The 24,272-nt window shown below is 50.3% G+C and overlaps 2 protein-coding genes across 5 annotated transcripts in view; one reads left to right on the top strand and one right to left on the bottom strand.

The window, feature by feature from the left end:
* Window positions 1-1,162: 1,162 nt before the first annotated feature.
* On the top strand, window positions 1,163-6,958 carry SNAPC5 (small nuclear RNA activating complex polypeptide 5). Of its 4 annotated transcripts, none has more exons than XM_042988588.1 (4): window positions 1,163-1,308; window positions 2,519-2,608; window positions 3,834-3,968; window positions 6,872-6,958. In XM_042988588.1, exons 1-3 carry the CDS (start codon window positions 1,219-1,221, stop codon window positions 3,948-3,950), a joined length of 297 nt encoding a protein of 98 aa, XP_042844522.1. In that variant the 5' UTR covers window positions 1,163-1,218; the 3' UTR covers window positions 3,951-3,968; window positions 6,872-6,958. The 4 variants fall into 4 exon arrangements, with proteins under 4 accessions (XP_042844522.1, XP_042844520.1, XP_042844521.1 ...); XM_042988586.1 differs by lacking the exon at window positions 6,872-6,958 and adding an exon at window positions 6,510-6,834; XM_042988587.1 differs by lacking the exon at window positions 6,872-6,958 and adding an exon at window positions 6,513-6,834.
* MAP2K1 (mitogen-activated protein kinase kinase 1) overlaps window positions 6,240-24,272 on the bottom strand; it is a 79,197-nt gene continuing 61,164 nt past the window's right edge. The window contains exons 6-11 of the mRNA XM_042988584.1: window positions 14,326-14,450; window positions 12,099-12,300; window positions 10,728-10,792; window positions 8,106-8,167; window positions 7,711-7,756; window positions 6,240-7,088 (exon numbers count right to left, since the gene is read on the bottom strand). Of these exons, the coding sequence (XP_042844518.1) occupies window positions 6,975-7,088; window positions 7,711-7,756; window positions 8,106-8,167; window positions 10,728-10,792; window positions 12,099-12,300; window positions 14,326-14,450 (614 nt within the window). The 3' untranslated portion in view covers window positions 6,240-6,974. The remainder of the gene's footprint in view (window positions 7,089-7,710; window positions 7,757-8,105; window positions 8,168-10,727; window positions 10,793-12,098; window positions 12,301-14,325; window positions 14,451-24,272) is intronic.

Here is a 24,272-nt window from a genome sequence, read left to right on the forward strand (position 1 = left end):
ATCCTTTTTTTTTTTTTTTTTTTTTTTTAAACGTTTATTTATTTTTGAGACAGAGACAGAGCATGAATGGGGGAGGGTCAGAGAGAGGGAGACAATCCGAAACAGGCTCCGGGCTCTGAGCTGTCAGCACAGGGGCCCGATGCGGGGCTGGAACTCACCGACCGCAAGATCGTGACCTGAGCCGAAGTCGGCGCTCAACCGACTGAGCCACCCAGGCGCCCCCAAAGTCCCATCCTTAAACCCAGAGCATCTGGCTTGTTTCAAGCTGCGGTCATGATCCCAGGGTCGCGGAATGAAGCCCTCTGTTGTGTTCCACGCCGAGCTTGCACCCTGCTTAGCGTTTTAACTCTGCCCCTTTCCTGCTCACATGCTCTGCTCTAAAAAAAAAAAAAACGCAGAGAAGTCTGCGCCAAAGAACGTTGGTTGTTTTCCTACCCTGTTCTGTCCCAGCATGACTTCCCACCTTAAGAGTTAAATTGTCCTATTTTTGTCTCCTGTCGGGATCTTGTTTGCAACAGGTTTGTTTCCATTGGCAACCTACTTAAAAATCCACATCAAGGTGATGGATCTTCCACTTGGCAGATTCAGGGCAATCTAGCCCTTAGCATACAAAGGCACCACGTCCCAACAGAATGATAGCCCTGCTCTATCTTCCTGTTCCAATTTGCACACCCTCCTAGGAACCACTTTCACATGAGGAGGAATCCTTGCCTGCAAAAATAACAGGGCTTGTGCACCTGTGTGCTAGATACTGTGGTTTTGGTCTCTGCCCTCAAATGCGTCTGCAGGTCTTGTGGCGCTAAAATAGCCACTTGCTGCAGCACATTGAAAGTGCGATGCAGGGGGACGCCTGGGTGGCTCAAGTCGGTTGAGCGTCTCTTGGTTTCAACTCCGGTCGTCAACTCAGTTTGTGGGTTCCAGCCCCACACGGAGCCTGCCTGGGGTTCTTTTCTCTCTCTGCCTCTACCTTGCTTGCTCGCTGTCGCTATCTCAGAATAAATAAATATTAATATATATATAATAAAAGGAAAGACAAAAGGGGTCTCTCCTAGGAAAAGCACGCTCCCGCCAAGGAGCCAGCGAGAGTTCAGAGACGGGCCGGAAGCGTCGCTGCCCGCGTGCTGCCAGCCCCGCCCAGCCTGCTGTTTGGTTTCCGGGAACGAGGTCGCTGACGTCATTACCGGGCGCCGGGCCTGTCGGCCGGCGGGAGGAGGCGCCATGCTGAGCCGGCTCCAGGAGCTGCGCAAGGAGGAGGAGACGCTGCTCAGGTTGAAGGCGGCCCTGCACGACCAGCTGAACCGGCTCAAGGTGACCCCGCGACGCCCCTCGAGCCGGGCCGCCCCGCGAACCCCAGGCGCGGGCGGCGCCCACTTTGGTTGACAAGTACCCGGGGGGCAGGACTGAGGTTGCAGGCCCACTCCTCTTAGAATCTAGGTCCTGCGGGTCTACGCTGAGGCCCAGAGATCTGTACGTGCGGCAAGACCACCGCCGCACCCGTAAACGCAGATGGACCGCACACGCGCTGAGGAAGTGAGACCTCCCTAAGGCTCGCCTAGGTTCTCCCTGCCCCCGGACCCCTTCCCCCCGACCCCCTACAGCTGTGCTAGCCACCATTTACTAGTTTCTGTTGACGCTCGAAACAGCGCTGGTATCGTTAAGCTAGAAGAGATGGGTGGATCCGTTGTGCAAAGAAAGAGAGCGAGGCCCGGAGAGAAGAGACTTGTCCCAGAGTTCCCAGTAGCTTTTCTTCTGGCAGCTCTTAGTGACTCCACAGCCTGGACGAGATTTAGGCGCACCAGGGCCATTTCCCACATTTCCCACCAATCCATCCTCGTTAGCCCCAGTGAGATTGATCCTGATAAGCGCTGCTTTGCACCCTTCTTCAGGATCTTTACGTCCAGACGAGATGCGGGTTATGAAAGCCTTTTGTGAACTGAAAAGCATTGTACACCTGTGACATTACAATAATACGCTTTTCCTCGGGACGGTTGCTGGCCAGTGCTCATTTATGTTCTCCTATCACTAGTACCTATACAAGTATCCAGTAGGTGGGTGTTGTGTATGAGGATGATGACCTCTAAGCCTAGGTTCCTTTATGCTCCAGGAAACACTTCCACTTCCCATCCTTCCTGCCTTCCCTTTCTCAATCCTGGGTAGAAAGCTACAGGCTAGCGAATCGGCCCCCTGTGGAATCAGAAGACATCTGGCTTTTTTTTTAAATAGCACACTTGTGTTTTCTACCCAGATCTGCTGTACCTAGGGGAATGAAAGTCTTGGCTCAACTGAAAACACCTGTACACCCCAGGGGGCAAGGGGCTGGAGGGTTTTGGGCTCCTTTGCTAAAATATGGGGAAATATTAAGGGCCCCATCTTTTGCTCTAGAGCTGCACAGAGCTGCATTGTTTTCACTTCTCAGTACGCCAGCCTTTGAGCCTTTGACAGCGTGATCCGTAAACTTTACCCAGGTCAGTAGCCCGGTGAAATAGTAAGCAGAGTGTCCTCGACTCCTCTTTTCTAGGTTGAAGAACTAGCCCTCCAATCAATGATTAGTTCTAGAAGAGGGGATGAAGTGCTCCCTTCTCAGCCTGCATCTGAACAGCCACATGATGTAAGTTTAATCAAGTGTGGGCCTGGGGAAAGAATGCAAAGTCCATCCTGCTCTCAGGCTGCTTGGAGGCCAAAAGTTTTTGTAAATTACATGATCAAGCCCAAAGAACTCAGGGAATTAAGTTATTCTGATTTAATACGCTGGCTACTACATAAGACTCTGTTAGGCAAGGAACAGCCTGCCTCTCTAGCAGCTAGGTACTCTTTATTATTCATGTGTCGTTATATTGCCTGCAGCATCCTAGTTATCCGTCCCCTCTAGTTACTCCAGTGAGCCGAGGGAGAATTGGAGATCTTTGCAGGCATATGTCAAAACTTCCGCTGCTTTATAAGTAAGCCTGGGATGTGAGAACAAGAGTGTAGCTTTGACTACAAAACATAGTGCTAGGGGCGCCTGGGTGGCTCAGTCGGTTGAGCGTCCGACTTCAGCCCAGGTCACGATCTCGCGGTCCGTGAGTTCGAGCCCCGCGTCAGGCTCTGGGCTGATGGCTCAGAGCCTGGAGCCTGCTTCCGATTTTGTCTCCCTCTCTCTCTGCCCCTCCCCCGTTCATGCTCTGTCTCTCTCTGTCTCAAAAATAAACGTTAAAAAAAAACAAAAACATAGTGCTAAAAAGTGGGTTCCAGTCCTCATCGTATCCTTCTCTTACCAATGCCCTTAGGTAAAACAGTGCAATGTTCTTCTTTCTAAATACACCATATTTGAGCATTTTTTTCTCCCAGATGCGTGTCAAACCATGTAAAACCATATGAGAGCAGCACATCTAGGCCAGCATAATTTTTAGGCATGAACCATGTTTGTAAATCAGGTAACATTCTATCAAATACTAGGGGGTTTACTCCCTCCCATTGTGGCAATAGAGGGTAGGAGGATCGGGATAGGAAGTGGCCTTACCTCCTGGTGATTAAATATTGGGGATGAATGTGCGGTTGCAATTTAAAAAAAATGTAATGTTTAAATTAAACATTAGAGAAAGAGCACAAGTGGGGGAGGGGCAGAGAGAGAGGGAGACACAGCATCCAAAGCAGGCTCCAGGCTCTGAGCTGTCAGCAGAGTCCAGCACAGGGCTCGACCTCACGAACCGCGAGCCCATGACCTGTACCAAAGTCGGACACTTACCAGACTGAGCCACCCAGGCGCCCCGGGATTTGATTTTAAAACACATTTCAGAATTTGCTGGTTTGGTGACCATGTCTTTCCTACTAATCCATAATGTCCTTGCCTAAAGCAGATGTTGGTACACGTAGACAATGAAGCATCAATCAACCAAACTGCACTGGAGTTGAGCACAAGGAGCCATGTGCCGGAGGAGGAGGAGGAGGAGGAGGAGGAATCAGATTCTTGAAGGCGGGAAAGAGCCAAGGTTTGTCCTATGAATTAAGTTCCTACATCTCAGGAACTTTGTCTCCTCAAACAAATATTCTTTCAAAGTGGGCCCTCTGGCCCGCTTTAAAAGGAAGCAAGAACTTTAGGATGATGTGTAGTTCTAAACACAGTTCCATCCATAACTGACGTTTCAGTGACCTGGAAAAGCACAGATGTGGTATCTTAGCCTTGAGCATTGTGGGCGGTGCTGCGTCTGTATTCTGGTCAGATTCAGTAATTATGCTCGAAACAGAACGCTTCCTCTCCAGTGCTATTGAGAAAGTCTGGCATTTGCCAAAAGGGCAGAGTTTAAATACAAGCCAGCCTTTCCAGTCAACAATGCCTCTTTTAAGAAAGCCAATTAAAGGCCATCTGCATGCCATTGAACCATTGTGAGCAGCAAGGCCACAGTCTAGGGGAGAAAGATGACAAGTGAGGAGTACAGAGAGCCACTTGGGAACACAGGCTGCTGCCACCTCTCGGGTGACATCACAGCACGCTGCCGACAACATGCTTGGGAGATTAGGCTTTTGTAATAATGACTGTTACAAAATAACAGTTGCTAAAATTTGTATACTGCCCCTTTTTCAGTGAAATACAGTTAAGTCCTGAATTTTATTAAAGTAACTTACCCTGCCCAAGCAATAGAAAAGCCAAACCAAACATACAGAACCTCCTCAAGCAGAACTTCTGCTGTAACTGCTCCAGCAAAGAACATGGATGGGTGTATGTATTAATCAACATTTCATTCCAGTGATTTTTCAGCTACTCTTACAGGAAATAGCCAAAAGTTTAAATGAGCGTATTTCTTGGAAAACACAGTGTGAAAATTGTTTTGCAACAAAAGCAACCAAACTTTACGTTTGGGGAATCTAATTTATGAGTGTGGGTTTTCGAGAGCTAGAAAAGTTGGCTCTGAATTCTAGCTCTACCACTAACTGGGCACTTGCCTTATTTAACTCTTGGCAGCTCTCAGTTTCCCGCGTGTAAAATGACAGGGTGCGCACCTGCTCCAGCACTCTGGCATGGGGTTATGGGGTGCTCGTGAGGCATCATGTAAAACTCTAGCTACTGTTGGTGTCTCAGCGAGAGGGAGTCTAAGGAAGGAATTGGACATGGGGAACTTAAAACAGCAAGACCGATGCAGGGAACACTGTTCTTGAAAACAAGATCATTCCTGGTAAAAACTACTAGGGAAAAACCCTTGGAGTCCCAAAAATGTAACACTTTTGTATAGAATAGAGAATTTAGGACACTCAGAACAGATGTTAGCCTTACAGCGAGAAAAAATGCTGGACCAGCCTAGGCAGTATACGTAACACGAAGCAGTTTTTTAAACCCTGGCTGTATTCTAAGCTCCTGTCCATCTAGAGTGGAACTACCTACTCGGGAGATTGAACCACGTTGTTTTTAGTTTGAAAACAAAATAGGCCTTGTGTTTTTAAATACGTATTTATTGGTTTTCTGTAACCTGCCCTCTGGAAGAAAACGGGGGAAGAGGTGCTGACCAGGCGTCACCACACGAACCTCAAGTTCTGAAAGTCACTGGTCAAAAAAAGGCATCGGTGGTCAGTTTGTTTTCTGTGACTTCACTGCTACCTCACAGGCAGGACGAAGGCAGCGCAGGCCCATTCCCCTCCAGGAAAGTGGAATGAAGAGAGGAAACCATTGCTCAGTGGAGCCAAACAGCACGGGGCTGGGTGTCCTGGGTAGAGGCTCCCACACCAGCTGGGCACAGCCAAGAGCAGCGTGCTCCCGTGAGCAGGCCGGTTACCCCCTGACCCCACCCTGCCTGCTTTTCCCTGGGTAGAAACGGCAGGAAGAGAGGGGATCTGTTGCTCCCAGGTGCACGGAAGGGTAGTTGGAAGGCTCACACCTAAGTGTTTGATGGCTGAGAAGACTTGGACAAAGTCCAACTTGGAATTACAGGAAGGCCCATTGGTCCAGAGCACTGGACTCGTCCCCAGTGTGGCATTTCTGCCTTGCAGCCTCCTCCTTGTCTTTACCCTTTGCCCTCACAGGAAGGCTTGACGACACCATTTGATTTCTCAAATCCTACCACAAAAGTAGACCTGTTTTTTCATCCTTTTAACTTGATAGTATATTTATTAGAATAAGAGATTAGATTTGTTAAACATCTGGGTTGAAATGGTTAAAAGGATTTTCATACAATTCTTAGGCACTATACACACTGTTGTTTACAATAGCATCGGTACTTGGATTTGGGGAAAGATAAATCTCATACATTTTAATGCCTTGATCCATTTGTAACATTCAAAGTAACCATCATTTTAGAAACACTAATTCAAACTTAAAGAGACACATACCACTAAATATCCCACATAATATATCTTAAAATAAATATAGAAATACAACCAGAAGTCTACAAATCATCACAGTAGACAGACTGGTGAAGCCCCAGCTATCGTGGCAGTGAAGGGCTCTGGCTAGATTTTGACAGAAATTGCTTCATTCTACACCAAAAGCAAAAATATAATAAAATAACAAGATCTATACTTTCTGATGTTCTTTTTCATAGCAGCAAAGCATGCTTCACATGCAGTGCCTGTGAAGGATCTTACAAGGCTCCTACCCCAACAGAAGGAAGGTGCGCCCGGCAAGAATGCAGTACCACCAAGTGTCAAAAGAATCCCAAAACTACAGGCAGCTAGCCAGTCACGGTGGGGGAAGAGCAGTGCAATTTTCAGTAAGAATGACTACCCACAGTCACCAAGGTTTCACTGTAACTGAACGCTGCGCATGTTTGGATCAACATACACAAAAATAGCCCCAAGCACAAAGCCAATCCACTTAGGGAAATAACAGAATAAATGACAGTAATATTAAAAAAGACACAAATAGAATTTTGGCACATGCTGTGTTCTTCATCCTTTGTCGTAGGCGAAATGCACGTCTGAACGGAGACAGGCATGGCAAAGAGGCCTGAAAGCGACAATGGCACACCACTGGGCAGGGGACTCGCTCTTTGCTGCTTCCCAGATACTTAGACGCCGGCCGCGTGGGTCGGTGTACTGGGCTGGTTAAGGCCGATGGTGGAGCAGAGCCAACCTGCAAAATCCACTTCCTCACCATCAGATCTCTTGATAAAGGCATGAACCTGTGTGCGAGGAAACAGAGTAAAAAGAAAGTTCAAGAGTCCCGAGTCTAGACTTGGGACCAGTCTTGCAATCCCGGAGCCTGCCTGCCATTGGGCGGCAGTAGGGGGCCAGGAAGGGGGCCGGCTGCCGCCCCGCCCCGAGAGCCCACTCTCTGCCAGGTCTCAGCTGCTCACTTCCCTGGGCCTGCGCTCTTCCACTGCGAACTGGGGGTAGTAGCTCTGCCCTCAGCGCCCCACAGGGTGAAGCAACAAAATAATGAACGGGTGGACTTCGGAGTGTGTGTGATACTGCATGCGCTCTGCAAGTTCAGATGTTCTCCGGTATTACTGCCCCACTCTTCCGAGGGGCTGCGGAGGATACTGAACACAAGGTGAGCCCGTCAGTGGTGGAAAAGGCCCCGTCCCCACGAAGGAGTGGGCTGGCCCGCTCCTTCCCTCAGCTCGTCCTTTACGCTCACGGGTGGACACAGGAGCCTTTTGTTTGGGATCCTGCAGCCCCGGGGTCAATGGGACCATACTGGTCAAGGCAGCGGGGAATGGGCTGTAGGAGGACTGGACGGATGACCGACCGAGAACAAATGAATAAGCGGGTCGTGTACAAATTGGAAATAAATGGACTTACCATGAGTTGTTTCAGATCTGCTCTCTCTGCTGGGTTTTTTATGAGGCTGAAAGAAAGAAAGATAATGTCAGAGAGATTTCCTGGCACTGGCTCCAACTCAAGTTACTTCACGTTTACATGCCCATCCTCCCCACACCCTGTATTCACCTTCCCGTTCTAGCACTGTGGCATGCCTGCAGGTTCATAAGTGCTGAATTAACCTGAGATCAGAAGGCAATGTGCCAATCCCTGTAGGGCAGGTGAGGGGCAGCTTTTACCCAGTGCTGTGGTCAGCCCAGTGACTGAAGTCCTAGCATTCTGGAGGCGTGGGGGAAAGGGCAAAGTTCCGTTCCCCAAGACCAGGTGGGGAGGCCGACAAAACCAGCATATCTCCAGAGAGCGAGGAGCTGACTTACCATTTATTCACAAAATCTTGAAATTCCAGACTGAATACTCCACTGGGCAGCTTTGGAGGAGGCTGTAAATACAGGTTAAGACCTAAGAAATGCCTGGCTTCCTTCTCCAGCCATATTCCCCACAAACCCCCTCTCTCCCAGGCCTCAGGACAGTGCTGCCCTTAACCAACCAAGGGAAGACCAGGGTTAGAAGCCAGTGGCTGCTTGCTGGGCCACCCAGGTGGAACCACTGTCTCAAGCCACAGCTGGAATTGGAGCCAGTGACAAATCAGTTTTTCTCTCTTAGTTTATCCTTCTGTGACGTGAGGAGGACCTCGTTCTCTCTGGGACCCCTTCTAGCTGATCCGACTGTAAACCCTGCAGTGTGTCCTGGAACTAGGAGCTGGGGGGGTGTGCTAACCACCAGGCATAACCCAGCCCAGACAGCACCCGTGGAAGACACAGAAGGCTGAATCGTAAAATGTATATACCTTTTCCGCTATACCCCGAAGAAGCAGCAGAGAAAGATTAATATAACATCAGCTGAGAGGGCTGGGTCTGGAAGAATGTTCCCTGCACACTTCAGGAAGGAGGCTGTTTGCAGGCATCGATGCTAGGATACTGGCAACAGCTCTCGTGTTCCCAGGGCACGCAGTGGAGGTCACGCAGGGCGACACAGGACAGGGCTCCTGGAGCACCTGGCTCGTGTGTTCCACGCAGACCCAGGAAATGGGACCCACCCTCCTGTGACCTGTGCAGGGGCGGAGTGTTAGCCTCCCTGTGAGTGGACTCCCACAGTGCCCAGATGTCACTGCCTTGATGTGTAGCCCCAACCAACAGGTGATCAGAGACTGACAATTAAACACACTACCAACAAAGCCTTGCCTCACCCTCTTGCCCTGAAGGACTTACCACGACACCAGGCAAATGAGACTGATCTGGGGGCCAGGGACTAAAAACCCAGCTCTCAGGCCCACCCTGCAGATGGTCGCTGCTGCTGAGGGGGGATGAAGGGAACATTCAAAGAAGGGACTGACTGCCTGGCCTCCAGAGTCCCAAGTAGGATGGGGGCCGGGCAAAAGAGGGGCTGTGAGGTGCCCACACCTGACCTAGCGGCCCAGCCTCCTGGGAGGGTAGGGAGGGGAGCTGGGAGGAGTGGGTGGTAAGGAAGTACACTAGGGGGGAAGGAACTTAGCTACTTTTCATCTCGGAGCCTGAGTTTCCTTACCTGTATGAAGAGGAGGATGAAACCAGCCGGGCCGCCAGAGGCTGGCAGCGGGCACACTAGGAGACCAGACCGGCGGCTGCTGATTTACTCAGGCTCTCTCTTCCCTGCGGTTCCCACCCAGCACCACCCAGCTCAGGTCCCAGCAACAGAGGAGGGCTCTCCGCACTACCACAAATGCAAGGCGCTGTGCCTTCCTTGAGTCCGTAAGCAGCCGAGATCACATGCTGCACTTCGTCCCATGTCTCATTGCTTAGCATAAAGCTGTGCAGACAGCAAGGACGGGCAAGTGAACCTCCCTAGGGATTTCATAACTAATGGGGTGAAGCAGGATTTTCCCTGTTCGGCTCGTAATGGACACGGGGACCATTTTGAGCCTTTTGGGGTCTGGTTTTAGAGAGCAGTAAGGAAGTATGAAAAGTTACCCCGCTAGTCTCTTGAAGAGAACAGAGCCATGCCTCTTACCGTGTTCCCCAGCTGAGTGGGGCCTCCAGCTGCCTCCCCAAGCTAACAGACCTCGCCCCTCCTCCACTCCCCACGCCACACCTGAGGCCGGGGGTGCTGGCCTTACCTCTGGAAATCCTGCCGCAGCAAAGCCCCGCTCCTCTGGGAGCCCTCCCCCAGCCCCTCTGTGCCACCGCTCCCCACCCCCTCAAGCCAGGATTTGATGAATGCTGGGCAGTCTCTCCCTTCCTTGATCCTTTTTTCATTTAGACATACTGGTATAGGTGCGTTACACAAATAATGTGTGTTCTCTGCATTAAAGCCAGCCAGCAGCAATAAGCCAAAAGAAATTTCCACCATCCAGAGAGAACCACCATTTCCTACTGCTTTTCAGATTTTGTATGTACGTATATGCATACAGATTTGTTAAAGAACTGATCACAGTACACATACTACTTTGTAATGTTTTCCACACAATTTACAGGGAATATTTTCCATACCTGTTTCTACATTGTCATTTTTTTACATCTATTGCTTTTAATGGCACTTACAATCGGAAACCCTAATTTGCAGGTATGTGTGGACTTGCCTTGCCTCCCATATTAATAACCTAATGGTCTTCACGACGAGGGACTTTTGTTTTCCCGTCTGTGGCCCCCCCACCTCGTGCGTAGCACCACCCCACAGTGCACACGTAGCCCACAGTAAGTGCACAAGAAATACGTGGTGAATGAAGGAGTGTAATGGCCACACCGGAGGCTCCTGAATCTGAGAAAGGACGAGAAACTCAGAGCTACCCAAATATGCTCCCTGGGGAAGGGGCACCCGCGGCCTCTAAACCAGCCGCTCAGTTCCAAGAGCGTGATGCCCTACAAGCAGCCCCACTGTGGGAACAACGCACAGGCTTCCCAAATCAACGGAGTCTTTTCTGAATAGAAGCAGATACGAGGTCAAGGAAGCTGCGCAGTACTTACCTCGTTGACTATGTAATCCAACAACTCAAAAATTGCCATGGGAGGTCGGCTGTCCATTCCATATGCTACAGATTTTATAACGAGAAAAAAGAAAACGCTTCTCAGAAAAACAGACAGGAGGTTATTTGCCAGTCTGAGGCTAGGGACCGGGGGCATGGGTCCTGGGGACCAGAACAGGGTGGTGGACAACAAGCAGAGACACGAGCCTCAGATAAGGCCGAGGACAGAGGGGACAGCAAAGGCCACAGAGTCGGCCAGCCGGGTAGGAGTCTGAGCTCTGCCACCTGCAAGGTTTGCGACCTCAGGCAAATCCATGGGCTGCTGAGCTTAGTTTGGAGTTTGGTGAAGGGGAGATGGGTCACTATGTTCGCCCTTCTTCCCTTCCTTGTACTGAGAGAGGAGCAAATGAGGCGATAACTCAGGAGCTTGAGGACTTAACTGTTCATTCTCCCTGAACTTGGGTTTCTTCCTTTTACTAAACTCCAGAGTCCCCAGCCAGCCTCAGGGGCCACAGCCACGAGCCCCTCCCGGGACCCACCATCAGCGACCCCTGCCCTCTGTTTCTCCCTTCACATACACCCTCTTCCATGAGGGCCTCAGGGATAGGCCTTCCTGGTCACAAAGCAATGTCCCGGCAGGAATTACATCAGAAGATGGTGGCTCGGCCAGCACCTTCCCAGCACCAGGTTTACTTCCCAGTATTCGTGATCAGAGAGGCAAGCGGTGCGGCACAGCACTCGGCACCTAGGACTCAGGCGTGGACAATGACATATGTAGTCTCGACAAGTCAGGCACTTGGTGCCTCGGTTTCCTCACATTTAAGAGAGTATAACAGTGCTCACACATGATTGCTATTAAAATTAGACAATACTGGACAAATCCATGGAGACAGAAAGTAGATGAGTGGTTGCCAGGGGGTGGGGGTGGGAGGAGTTGGGAGTGATTGCTCACGGAGGTGAGGTTTCTTTTTGGGGTGACAGAAATATTCTGCAATTACACAGTGGTGATGATTACACAACATGGGAGAATATACTAAAAACCACTGAACCGTCCACTTTAAAATGTGCATTTTATGTTATGTGAACTTTATCTCAAAGAAAATCTACCTAAAAACCAGTCAGGATTTTTAAAAATTAGGTAACGCATATAAAAGTACTAAATGCAGTGCCGGGAACACAGTAGGCACTCAACAAAGCGTGGCAAGCTGTCCACGGAAACAATTTAACACCCACCTGGAGACCCCTGCTCTGCTTCTCCCCCCTTCCCCCAGCCTGGCATCCAGAGACAGGCAATCAGTCTTGGGAGAGTGTTCGGAGAATCAGCCCCCCAGAAACCACAGCAGCAAGGGCAGTCCAAGCTGGGGCCACTCACAGCTGAGGGGCCTTCCAGGGGTCCTCGGCCTGGGTGGCGTCTCAGCCGCATCTCCCTCCACTTGGCACCCAAACATCAGCTCCAGCTCCTTGGCATCGGGAGGAGGGATGGGATACCTCCCGACTGCCATCTCAACCAGAGATAGCCCCATGCTCCAGATGTCCGACTGCACGGAGTAATGAGTCCCCTGGAGTCTTTCTGGCTGCAGGAGAAGTGGACACAGTTATGATCACCTGTGAGCTCATCCAGGCCCACACAGAAGAGGGACAGGCGAGTCTCCATGGAGGCTCCAGGGAGATCTCAGGACTCCCTGCCCCTCTGAGGCTTGCCTGCACCACAGGGAGTGGCCTGTCCTGCTCGGTCCGCGTCCCGGTCCTGGCCCCGGCCCTAAATCTGCTGATGCGTTTTGTCTTCTTTGGAACTTCCACTGACTGCTTTCACTTGGTTTCTGACCCGCCCCCAGCTACTGCGTTCAAACCCTCGGTGGTTCCTGTGGCTCTGACCCACGCCTCCTCACTGCCATCTCCCCGTAACCTGCCCTCAGCTAACAGCCCCTGGCCTGGCTGGACCCTGGCTGCCACTTCAGCTGGGGCTCCAGCTTTGTCCAGTCTGGTCACTGTCTTGCATGTGCAGCACAGCTTGTCCAAAGCCCAGCTGCGAGGTTCGTCTTGTCACCTTCATCTGAAACATGAGGCTTCTGGAACATGGGTCACGAATGAAGTGTGCACAGGGTAGAAAGAACACCGGCCTTGAGGAGCGCCTGGGTGGCTCAGTCAGTTAAGCATCCAGCTTCAGCTGAGGTCACGATCTCGCGGCTCATGGGTTCGAGCCCTGCATCAGGCCCTGTGCCAAGAGCTCAGAGCCTGGAGCCTGCTTGGGCTTCTGTGTCTCCCTCTAGCTCTCTGCCCCTCCCCCACTCACGTCCTGTCTTTCCCTCAAAATAATAAACATTAAAAAAACAAAACCAAAAACAAAACACCAGCCTTGAGAGTCAGGAGAGCTGAGCTCTAAGACCAGCTCCACCACTGACTCACTGACTGTTCCTGAACAACATGGAGCGGGAGAAAAGGCAAAGGATCTGGGGTCAGGAGACTCGAGTTCACGCTCCAACTCTGCAACTTGTGAACTGTGTGATCCTGAGCCTCAGTTCCCTCATCTATAAAGTGGAGCTGATGAACCCGGCGTTAACATCCATAACGACATAACAAAATACCTGCTCTCCTTACTAGGGTTACCAAGAAGGTCAAACCAAACGAAAATGTATGTTCGATGCTGCAAAATGCTACCCAAGTATGGGTTGAGTCGGAAGAGTCAGGAAAAAAATGTACGGTGCTATACAAAGCATTATTTTTATTCAGTGTTAATTGAAATAGCACATATATTTCAAGAACTCTACAAAAAATCTTTACTCTGACAATTATACTTTTTTTTAGACAGCATTAATGTCTCCCAAGGGATTTTTTCACTAACTCGAATACTGGACTATTTTGGAACTGACCATGTAACCACAAAGACCCAAACCACTAACCCTGGATCAATAGGTCCCGCAGTGTGTTGACTGATTTCGAACTTTGCGGTTGGCAGTTGAGTGGTCCAGAATGCTAGCTGCTCAGTTCTGAGACTGAGTGAGGACTAACTGGCGAGGAGACCTGGCTTTCAGTCCAGGCTCTGCATCTGGATTTCCTCATCTCTAAAATGGGAGCGGTATCTTCACTTTCACAGGGCCACCACACAGACGAGAACACAGAAAACACGATGTGCCAGGATGCCCCAGCCTCTGTGCCTGCCCCTCCGATTAACCCATGCCTACACTCACTGCCCCCTCCGTGCAGATCCCCACTCACCCTAACACTCCTCTATCTGCCCCACGCCAGCACTCACCCAGTGTCACACTCCCCCCTTTCTGAATCATTCTCTGGAGCACACTAGCCATTTACTCACCAAGCACTCCCTGGGCACCTACCACATGCCAGGCCCCGAGCCAGACCCTAGGGACAACTGAGACACCTATGGCCCTATTCTTGTCCTCCCGGAGCTCATGGCATCGGGGAGAGAAGAGAACATGGCTGCCACCTCCTTGGGGAGGGACCATGATGCCTCATCCTTCATTCTTTCTCCCCCACCTCTACCACCGAGGACAGGTTCTGGCTCTACAGGGGAAGCCACCCACTTGGCTCCTATCCCTAACCATGCAAGACGTGTGAGAAATGGAACCCACTGCTCATACCGACATGTAGGACCTTGTGCCCACGAAGGAGTTGGCCATGGAGTCGATGAGCTGCCCGCTGACCCCAAAGTCACAGAGCTTGATCTCCCCACGGGAGTTCACTAGGATGTTGGAAGGCTTGACATCTGCAGGGGAGGGAACAAAGAAAAGGAGGGAGTTGACACAGGTAGATCAGGGAGAGGGAGGAGGATCAGCACTCTATAGACAGACCAGCCCCAACCGTGAGTCCAACGACGGCTGCCATCACCAAACCAGCCCTTGGCTCACAAACACTGGACACCAAGGTCCCTCATTCCCCCTAGTTCAGGGTTCGAGAAAAGACTGTCAGGAGAGGAAATAACAACCTGTTGTACAAGTAGGACAGAAAGTCAGTGGATTTTCACTCTTTGAGAATCCAGACCTAAACACATGACCCACAGGAAAGACTCCATTATCAGGAATAATCAAGATTTCCAAGTTTGTTGTTTCAATCACCCTTCTTGGCAAGATACAGTATCTGTGGTTGGATCATAAGGCAGGAAGAAAAAAAACAAATAAGACCTATTTGCCTGCTGAGGCTCAGACCAAAGACTAGAGATGGGATGGGGACAGGAATTCCTATGTTTGACCTAGATACCAAGCACACAGCTGTGGCAGGGGTTGGAAGCTGACTTAATCATTTTCAGTGATGTCATTTCCCAAACAGCCTCCACAGCTGCAGCCAGCTGTCAGTCAAGGACAGTCCCTCGCTTCCCTGTGGGGTCCAGTCAGGGCAGTGCCACGGAACCAGCCCCAACCCCTTCCCCGCACTCGGGCCCTACCCACTTCCCACCCAGCTGCCACATCACTACTAGTCCACTGACCCTTCCCTTCGCAGAGGGAGGTGGACTTCCCAATGTTCTTCTTCCGCCACCTTCCCTGATTCAAACAACTGCCCTACAGAGTGGGCAGAGCGGGGTCAAGTGTTCTCACTTACAGGTGGGAAAATGACGCTGGAACTTGGTAAAAGTCCCCAGGCCAGGGTTTTGTGGGCACAACATCAGCAATGAGACCCATCGAGAGCAGTCCATACCCCGGGGCAAAAACATAAACCGGGACAGGCAATCGATCTCTGATGAAGTAACAGAGACACCATATAGAGCACCTGGAGAATTAGAGGAACAAACCAAGTCCCCATAATTCAAACCTATTAGAACTACTATTCCCACTTTATTATTTTTTCCCTCGGTACCCTCAGATGAATGCATTTACGTGCACACCTCGGAGATGTGGCAGCTTTGGCTCTCTGCCTCTGCAATAAAGTGAATATCGCAATGAAGAGAGTCGAATGAATGTTTTGCTTTCCAGGTACATACAAAAGTTATGTTTACGTTAGGCTATAGTCTGTTAAATATACAGCATCATGTCTAAAAAAATGATGTACACACCTGAATTTAAAAATACTTTATTGCTAAAAAATGCTAACTGTGGGCAGCCTGGGTGGCTCAGTCGGTTATTAAGTGTCCAACTCTTGATTGTGGCTCAGGTCACGATCTCGTGGCTTGTGAGTTCGAGCCCCACATCAGGCTCTGCAGTGCAGAACCTGCTTGGGAGTCCCTCTCTTTCTCTGTCTTTCCCCTACTCATGCCCTCTCTCTCAAAATAAAATAAACATCTTTTTTTTTTTTTTTAAACTGCTAACCATTTTAGCTGGTCATAATCACAGATCACCATAACAAATAATGAAAATTTGAGCAATTTAAGAACTACCAAACATGACCCAGAGATATAAAGTGCACAAATGCTGTTGGAAAATGGCATAGTCTTGCTTGACGCAGGACTGACACAAACTGTCAATATGTAAACAATGCAGCACCTGCAAAGCATAATAAGATGATATATGCCTGTATTTATCCTTAAACAGACTCGAACAGTCTATGTAAGTATCTTTCCAAGGGTAAAGTGAAAAAAAAACTCACCCTACTCGCATCCCAGTAAGTCCTTCCCTTGCCCCCCACCCCCCCGCATTTCCAAGGCTGGGTCAGGTCATAAACTGTGTTCAGCCAGCTCAAGCTTCTCTGTACCCATCACCAGCTCCACCAGGGGAGGGCTGCTGGCTGCCTGCCCCACCACCGTAACCCCCAAGCCAGGACAGTAACTGGCACACAGTAGGTGCTCCTAAATACTCGTGAATGACCGGCTCTGAACTCACCGGGTACATACGCAAACACTCCGAGCCACTGGTGTGTCTTCCCAAGACCTAGCCTTCATCATGGCACAGGACACGAGATCTTTCCAAACCCCTTGTCACGCTCCTTGTGTCTCCTACATACAGACCTCTAGAATGCAGGCATCAGAAGTAGCCTTAGAGGGAGTCTGGTTCCTCCCCTTCAGCTGAAGGCCCAAAACGGTCTAGGAACTTGTCCAAGGTCACACTGCAAAAACTGGGTGAAGCTGGACCCAGAACTCGGACCTTCTCTGACACCTAGCTTGTCCTCTTCCCACCCAGCCCACCGCCATATGACGCAACTCTGTTCCACCCACCCACTTATGTTCGCCGAGCCCTACGCTGTGCCAGGGCCCATGCAGACACCGGGAGACGACGGCGAGAGAACCGATCGAGCTCCTACTGTCATGAAGCTTATGCTGTAGTGTGAGCACAGACAAAACCCGACAAATGCACAACGTCAGGTGGTCTCAAGTGCCATGAAGAGAATAAAAATGATAAAACCAGGTAAGAACACACACCTTGGCGGGGAGGTGGGGGGGTGGGCACCTCTGTGCAGGAATGACCCTTGAGCAATGACCCGGGTGGAGTCACACATCCTCCTGGGGAACGACTTCAAACACAGGGACTAACTTTTCTTCTGTTTCTTGCCCACACCTAGTATTAGGGCAGGCTCCGACAAACACTGCCAGCCAAGGAGCCTCTGGTCCTCACTTACACAGGATTGTGGCCCTCCTCGAACAGAGAACAGATGCCTGACCCCAGAGGTTAGTGTGGGGGTACGGCAGGGACGCTGAGCGGCCAGCCAGAGCTGGGGAGGGCCGCGAGGAAATAGCGCTCCTGGGGGTGCCATGGGGAGAACGCGCAGGAGGCCCTCCAACACGAGCCTCTCCTCACACTTGCCACTAAATGCCCCAGCGCTTCACCCCGGTACCTGGGCCACCAAGCCAGGGCTCCCTCACCTCCCAAATGTGCCCAAGGCAGGTTAGGCCCCATTTTCAAGCAAAAGGGCGGCCATGACTCAAGAGACCTGTGTTCAAATCCCCGCCCTGCCGCCCACTCCAACAGGAGCCTTGAGCCAGTCCCCCTGCTTCTCTAGCACTGGCCACCTGTCAGCGATCAGTGATGACAATCAGAGCTCTTGTGACCCTGCCAGGTGGCGACCAGGACCAACCTAATGCAGTGTGGGCATTTACACAGCACGCCACACCACAGGGACAGAGGATTCTTCCACAGGCTGCCCTGCAAGATGAGCAGCCTACGGCACCAGAGCTCTGCTTCCGCCCTCCCCAACAGAGCGCCCCCGCCCCCCCCCCACCCCGGCCACCCGGGTTTTCCTTCCTCTGCTGGCTTCCTCCCTCGCTCTGCTTCTCTCCAGGCTGCTGAGGAGTGGCTGCACGGCCTCTGTAACCACTTGGATCTGATTTCCATTCACATGGCAAGCAAGCCTCTTTTCCTCCGAACTTACGTAACACCACTCTCCCTAATCCCTGGCTGTCAGCTCTGGCTTCCCCCACGCCAGGGAACAACACCGGCTGGGAGGCTGCAGAGACCATGGGGGATGGAGTCAGAGGAGCAGAGGGAAACCCTGAAGGGCCACACGCACCGCACACAGCCCCTCCCGGGGACCCGGGAGGTGGGACACGAAGCAGCTTGCAGACCTGCAAATCACTCTCCATCACTCAAGTCCAAAACACGTGGCTGAGCCACCACGCCGGGACGTGCCTCTCCTTGGCAGCCCCGGCCAAATGGGGCTCTCCTCTGGGGGCGAAAGAGGTACGCGTCAGACAAGGCCAGAGAGACGGTTTCCTCCAACTGGCAGCACCCCCTCTTTGGTCTCCACGATTGCTGCCCTCCCTCCTCTGCCCCTGCCCCCAGCATCTGCGTCCTCACTTGGTCCTGCAGAGCAAGCGGTGCTCCTCCGGTGGGACAGCCCCTGCACCAAGCCTCGCAGTCAGGTGCAGGTCTCTCAGCCTGGCTTTCCAAGCCCGCCACTGCTCCCACCTCACCTCTACCCAGCTTTGCGCTGTGACACAGCCCCATGTCCCCCTGCCCAGCCTCGGGCCTGCCACTCTGTGCTGGCCCCTGCACGTGAAACATGCTTCTTTCCCACTCACCCTCACGGCGATTTCGAGGCGCAAGTTCTTCTGGGTCCCCTCCGCCACTTGGGAAACTGCCCTGCTCCTGGGAGGGCTGAAACTGGGGAGATCTCATCGGGCTTCTTCTCACATCCTTCCTAGCAGCAACCTCGACTGCTGTTCAAATCAGGGGCCCAGGCCCTCTCTACTTACGGCCTTCTCTAGGCCTTGGGTTCCCTTTCTCACCCTCCAATATCAAGAAGGCAAGGCTGCAGGGAGACCCAGGACCTGGTGGGCCAGGCTGCCTTCTTGAGGAAGCATCCAGCACCCATGAGGCCCCCAGGCTGACAAGCTTCTTTAGGAAACAGATGAGAGGCTAAGGTTTGTTACCCCCATTCTGCTCAGCCGCCCGCAACAGTGAGGGTGGGTAAGCCCTCTTTCTTCAAAAACAAATAAGGGGATTTTATGCAAAAACTAAGTGGAAGAAATATTTTCTTCTCTCATATTTTCTGCCCCAGAAATAACCAGTGTTCAAAGGCTTTTGATTTTTTTCCCCCAAGAGCGCATGATTTCAACTTAATTTCTCAGTGTTTCCTACCACTCTAAAACAAGAGGTTTGGATTAAATAATTCAGTGGGTCATTTGTTTATTCTATGAACAGTTACAACTGAGCTATGAGTAAAAAGAACACAGTTCCTCTCCCTGTCCTGAAGGCCATCACCACTAGGGGAGACAGAATATAAAATACAAGAACATGTGTGCATGTGTATGATGCTAACGGCAAAGACAGAGAGATGGTCAGGGCACTGTGCACAGATATTCTGAATTCTTCCAATCGGCCAGGCTCCGTGCTAGGCTGACGAGTGGGGCAAGGTCCCTCTCAGGCAGAGGAAGCGAGGTGTCGGCCTCCCAAAGGGTACTATAACCTCATTTTGTTTGGCAGAACATCTTACAGGAAGTTGCATTCACTATGGGGTGGGGCGGGGGGGGGACAAGATGGAAGAAAATGGGCACGAAGGAACAGAAGGGCAGGGGAGCAGGGGAGGGAAGCAGAGGCACAAGAGAAACAAGAAGAAAAGAAATGAGGGCCCCAGAGCAGCAAGCAAACCAGACTCTGGCTCATCTGTGACAAAGGCTAAACCCAAAGTGGGATGACTTTGGATAGTGAGTTAAAGATTAAAGAGACAAAGACAAGTGAGATTTTTAAATGGTGACTTCAGGCCTCAAAGGACCTCTTCTTAGCAACCCCAGTAGATCCTTAATAACCCTTCTTAAAGGTGAAGAGTCAGAAGGGAAAGGTGGCTGACCCTGGTAGGTCAAATAACAGTCTCCACAGAGCCACCTCCGGGTTAACTCATCCATGACCTCAGGGAGCTAATTAAATAGCAAAGATATTAACATTCAGAGAAAATGCCAAACACTTCAATTAGCCATGAACCCTAAGCTCTTTTTCCCACCCAACCTTCCCCAGAAGCACAGCTTTCTCCCCTAGCTGCCTAGCCCCCACCTGTGGAGAACGGACACAGCTGAAAGACAAGGTTGGGGTGGGGGGGCAGGGGAGCCCAGCCGACCCGGGAAGACACCACACGAGCTCGGGGTCACCGAGGCCTTACTATGCCAGGCCTTTTAAATACCGAGTCTTCTCGAACACTCAGAGCACCAATGAGAAGCAAGCTATACGCTCCTGTGTACAGATGGGAGACACGGAGGCTGAGAGTCAGGGAGACGTCTGGCAAGACTGCATAGGGAGCTAATGGCTACTTGATGCTACAACAGATTACCCAGAGCCTAGATAATTGGGCTCTAGATGACACGGCAAATGCTGAGCTGTACTCCGAAGTTTCAGAAAAGCCGTTATTCAGTTGCGGGCAACGGCGGGTCAAAAGGTACAAACTTCCAGTTTTAAGATTCCCGGTATGTGACATACATTCCCGGTATGTGACATACAATGTGGTGACTACAGTTAACAATACTGAATCATACATTTGAAAGTTGCTAGAAGAGTGTGTGTGTGTGTGTGTGTGTGTGTATACACACACATATATACATACATATATATACGTATATATATGTATATATATGTATATACAGAGATTACTTTAAATATATATACATACATATATATATACATACATATATATATACATATATATATATATATATATATATATATTTCTTTTTTTTTTTTTTTTTAAAGTAATCTCTATACCCAACATGGTGCTTGAACTCACGACCCGGAGATCAAGAGCCGTATGCTCTACCAACCAAGCTAGCCAGGCGCCCCTAGGAGTACATCTTAAAAATTCTCATCCCAAGAAAAAAAATGTTGTGTGGTGATGGATGTTAACGAAACTTACTGTGGTGATCATTTCCCAATAGCTACGTCTGGCAAATCAGCACGTTGTACACCTGCAACTAACACAATGTGATGTGTCAATCTTATCTCAGTTTTTTTTTAAAGTTATGCTGGGGGGGGGGGTTCCTCATTTCGGCTCGGGTCATGATCCCAGGGTTGTGGGATTGAGCCCTGTGTTGGACTCTGTGCTGAGTGTGGAGCGTGCTTGGGAGTTTTCTCTCTCCCTCTCTCTCTGTGCCCCCACCCCCAGCACACGCTCTCTCTCAAACTAAATATTTTTTAAAATAATAAAAAATAAAAATATAAGTTGTGGTTAGGGAAGAGGGCCACCCACGTTACAGACATAACAAGCTTCATCTGGGAACAGGATCTGACTTGGGTCTGCTTGTGAGAGAAAAACTTTCTCTGCTGGGAGTGAATGCATGCTTCCCTCTCAACTGCAGCCAGCCCCCTGTCCCGCTTGCAGGACGAGCTGACAGAGGGAAGGACAGGCTGCTTCCCACTTCCTTCCTGACCCAAAAGGCACACAAAGGCTGACAATTAAGCTAGGTAATACTGGAGGCATTCAGAATCCATTTTTCTTTTCTTTTTCAGAATTTGGTTTTCATTAGTACACTCCATTCCAAGAAATGGTCAACATTTTTAAAACAGGATGTTAACAAAAGCCATGGCAAAAGGTATAGAGGTTATACCAAAAAGAGAGGGGAAAGGGAGAGGGAGGGAGCGAGGGAGGGAGGGAGGGAGAGAAAGAAAGAGCAAGGAAAAGGGGTATTCAAGGGAAACACGGGTCCCGGAGTCTTGGTCTCTCATTTTCAATGACCCCCTAATATTTGGCAGAGCAGCCCCATCTTACAGACGTGGATAATCAAGGCTTAAGGAGACAGATGCCCCTTGCCAAAGATCACAAAGTAGCTTTTCCATTAAAAGAAACTGCCTTAAAGCACACATTTCCCCCTGCAGGCTCCCAGCTAATTCAGAGGACAGCAGATCGGCCATCTATCTCAAAGCCAATCACCCACCCGCAGGCAGGAAGACAATGCTGGCTAACTTGGATACTTCTCAGCCACAATTCAAGAAAGGGCAATTAACTAAAAACAAAAACAAAAACAAAAACAAAAACTCTTTTGGCCCACTGAAGGCTAATTTTGCTCCGCAGGAGACTGGGGAAAAAAGACGATGGAAAAAAGACACGTAGTGATAGCCAGAGATCTGCTCATTTTTAAACATAAAGTGAGAATTTCTAATAACACCACTGAATTTATGGTGGTCCAAGCTCCACCAAAGCAAGTAAGGCATGACCACTTGTGCCTGGGTCCGCATCACGCAGCAGAGAAGTTTGGAAAAGGAGGTCAAGAGGCCACTCATCAGTCATTTCTAGCTTAGCTTGGGACAGGCCTCCAAACAAAAGCACTTAGCCGAGTGTGTTTACCGATCTAAGGACAAATGTGAGCCAGATGGACCGGACGGTCCTCACGGAGTGTAGTGAGCAGGGCCCTCCCCACACCACACACTCCTCTTTGGGAGAAGTGCTCCCCCCTCTGAGCTATCACCGCTCTGGGTGAACACCGCAGAGAACGATGACCCCGGGCCCTAACACGCCAGGCCACTCACTGCCCCCTATCCCCATTACGGTGATCCCAGCAGGTCTGGGCACATGATCCATATCAGTCCAATCAGTCCTTCCCCAGGATTTTATAACAGAAGGTGGGGGGCTCTTCCCTCCCTAATCAGACTAAAGCCAGAGACGATGCTTTCACAACGCAGAGTCGGCCAGCCAGACAGGATAAAGCCACGATCAAAGAGAAACAAATGAGGGGTGCGCCCGGGTGGCTCAGCTGGTTAAGCATCCGACTTCAGCTCAGGTCATGATTTCAGGGTGTGTGGGTTCGAGCCCCACGTTGGGATCTGTGCTGACAGCTCAGAGCCTGGAGCCTGCTTCAGATTCTGTGTCTCCCTCTCCTCTCTGCCCCTGCCCCGCTTGTGCTCTCTCTCTCAAAAATAAACATTAAAAAAAAAAAAAGAAAGAAAAAGAAAAATTTACAAAGAGCAACAAATGAGAGCACTCTAAGAGAATCTTTTTATACGTACATTTTAAGTGAAGTCTAACACCTAATGGCGGTTGAGGCCCTGGACACCGTTATGCTCAGGACGGCTGCATTCTTAGCTTCCTGGGGTTTGGTCCCTTTATTGTTTGAGCTAATTAGTGTGCACAAACAGCCAGGAATCCTAATATCCATTGGTTTTTATTAAGCGACATCGAAAATTACATTTTAAGTAGGCATATAGTGTTGTATGGAAATGGCGTCCCCAACTTTGCAGTCAGGCAGATCTGGGTTTGAATTCTAGCTCTACTACTCACTAGCTAGCTCTAAGCAGGCCTAGAAGCTTCTTAGGAGTTTCTAGTTTATTGAACATTATATGTTCAGTGGGCTTTTAAATGCCACAACATTGGGGCGCCTGGGTGGCGCAGTCGGTTAAGCATCCGACTTCAGCCAGGTCACGATCTTGCGGTCCGTGAGTTCGAGCCCCGCGTCAGGCTCTGGGCTGATGGCTCGGAGCCTGGAGCCTGTTTCCGATTCTGTGTCTCCCTCTCTCTCTGCCCCTCCCCCGTTCATGCTCTGTCTCTCTCTGTCCCAAAAATAAATTAAAAACGTTGAAAAAAAAAATTTTTTTAAAAAATAAATGCCACAACATTAGGGCACCTGGGTGGCTCAGTCAGTTAAGTGTCTGACTCTTGATTTCAGCTCAGGCCATGATCTCCCGGTTTGTGAAATTGAGACCCTCTCTCTCTCTCCTCCTCTCTCTGTCCCTCTCCAGTGCTTGTGCTCTCTCTCTCCCTCTTGCTCTGACTCTCTCAAAATAAACTTAAAAAAAAAACAAAAACTTTAAATGCCACGACCTTGAGGCTGTTATACACACATGCCCCTAGAGTTTCATCCGAACCTGTGGACAGTTCCAGAAGATGGAGAAGAGATTACCCCTAAAGGAAGGAGGAAGATGAGGCTCAGAGACGATGACTCTGATAGGATCGGTCAGGGAGCTGATCAATCAGGGAGCCAATGGCTGAGTTGGACAGAACTTTCTATAAGGTTCTGTGGGCAGCCAGGATGACATAGGGAGGCAGGGGGCTCTGAGGCTACCCGGTGGGTGGCAGCTTTCTGGGGACTGAGCGCCTGGCACTGCCACCCAATGACAGCACTGCACACACTTCACAGGCAGGAGACACTTACTTCTAACTATAAACTTTGAAATGTGTGGTTTCCACGTGGAAACAGAAAACCCCACCACGTCAGTTTCTCATGTATCTGGTGCTACCAAGCTGAACACTG

The sequence above is a fragment of the Panthera tigris genome, chromosome B3, assembly GCF_018350195.1.
Source record: "Panthera tigris isolate Pti1 chromosome B3, P.tigris_Pti1_mat1.1, whole genome shotgun sequence".
NCBI classification, from domain to species: Eukaryota; Metazoa; Chordata; class Mammalia; order Carnivora; family Felidae; genus Panthera; species Panthera tigris.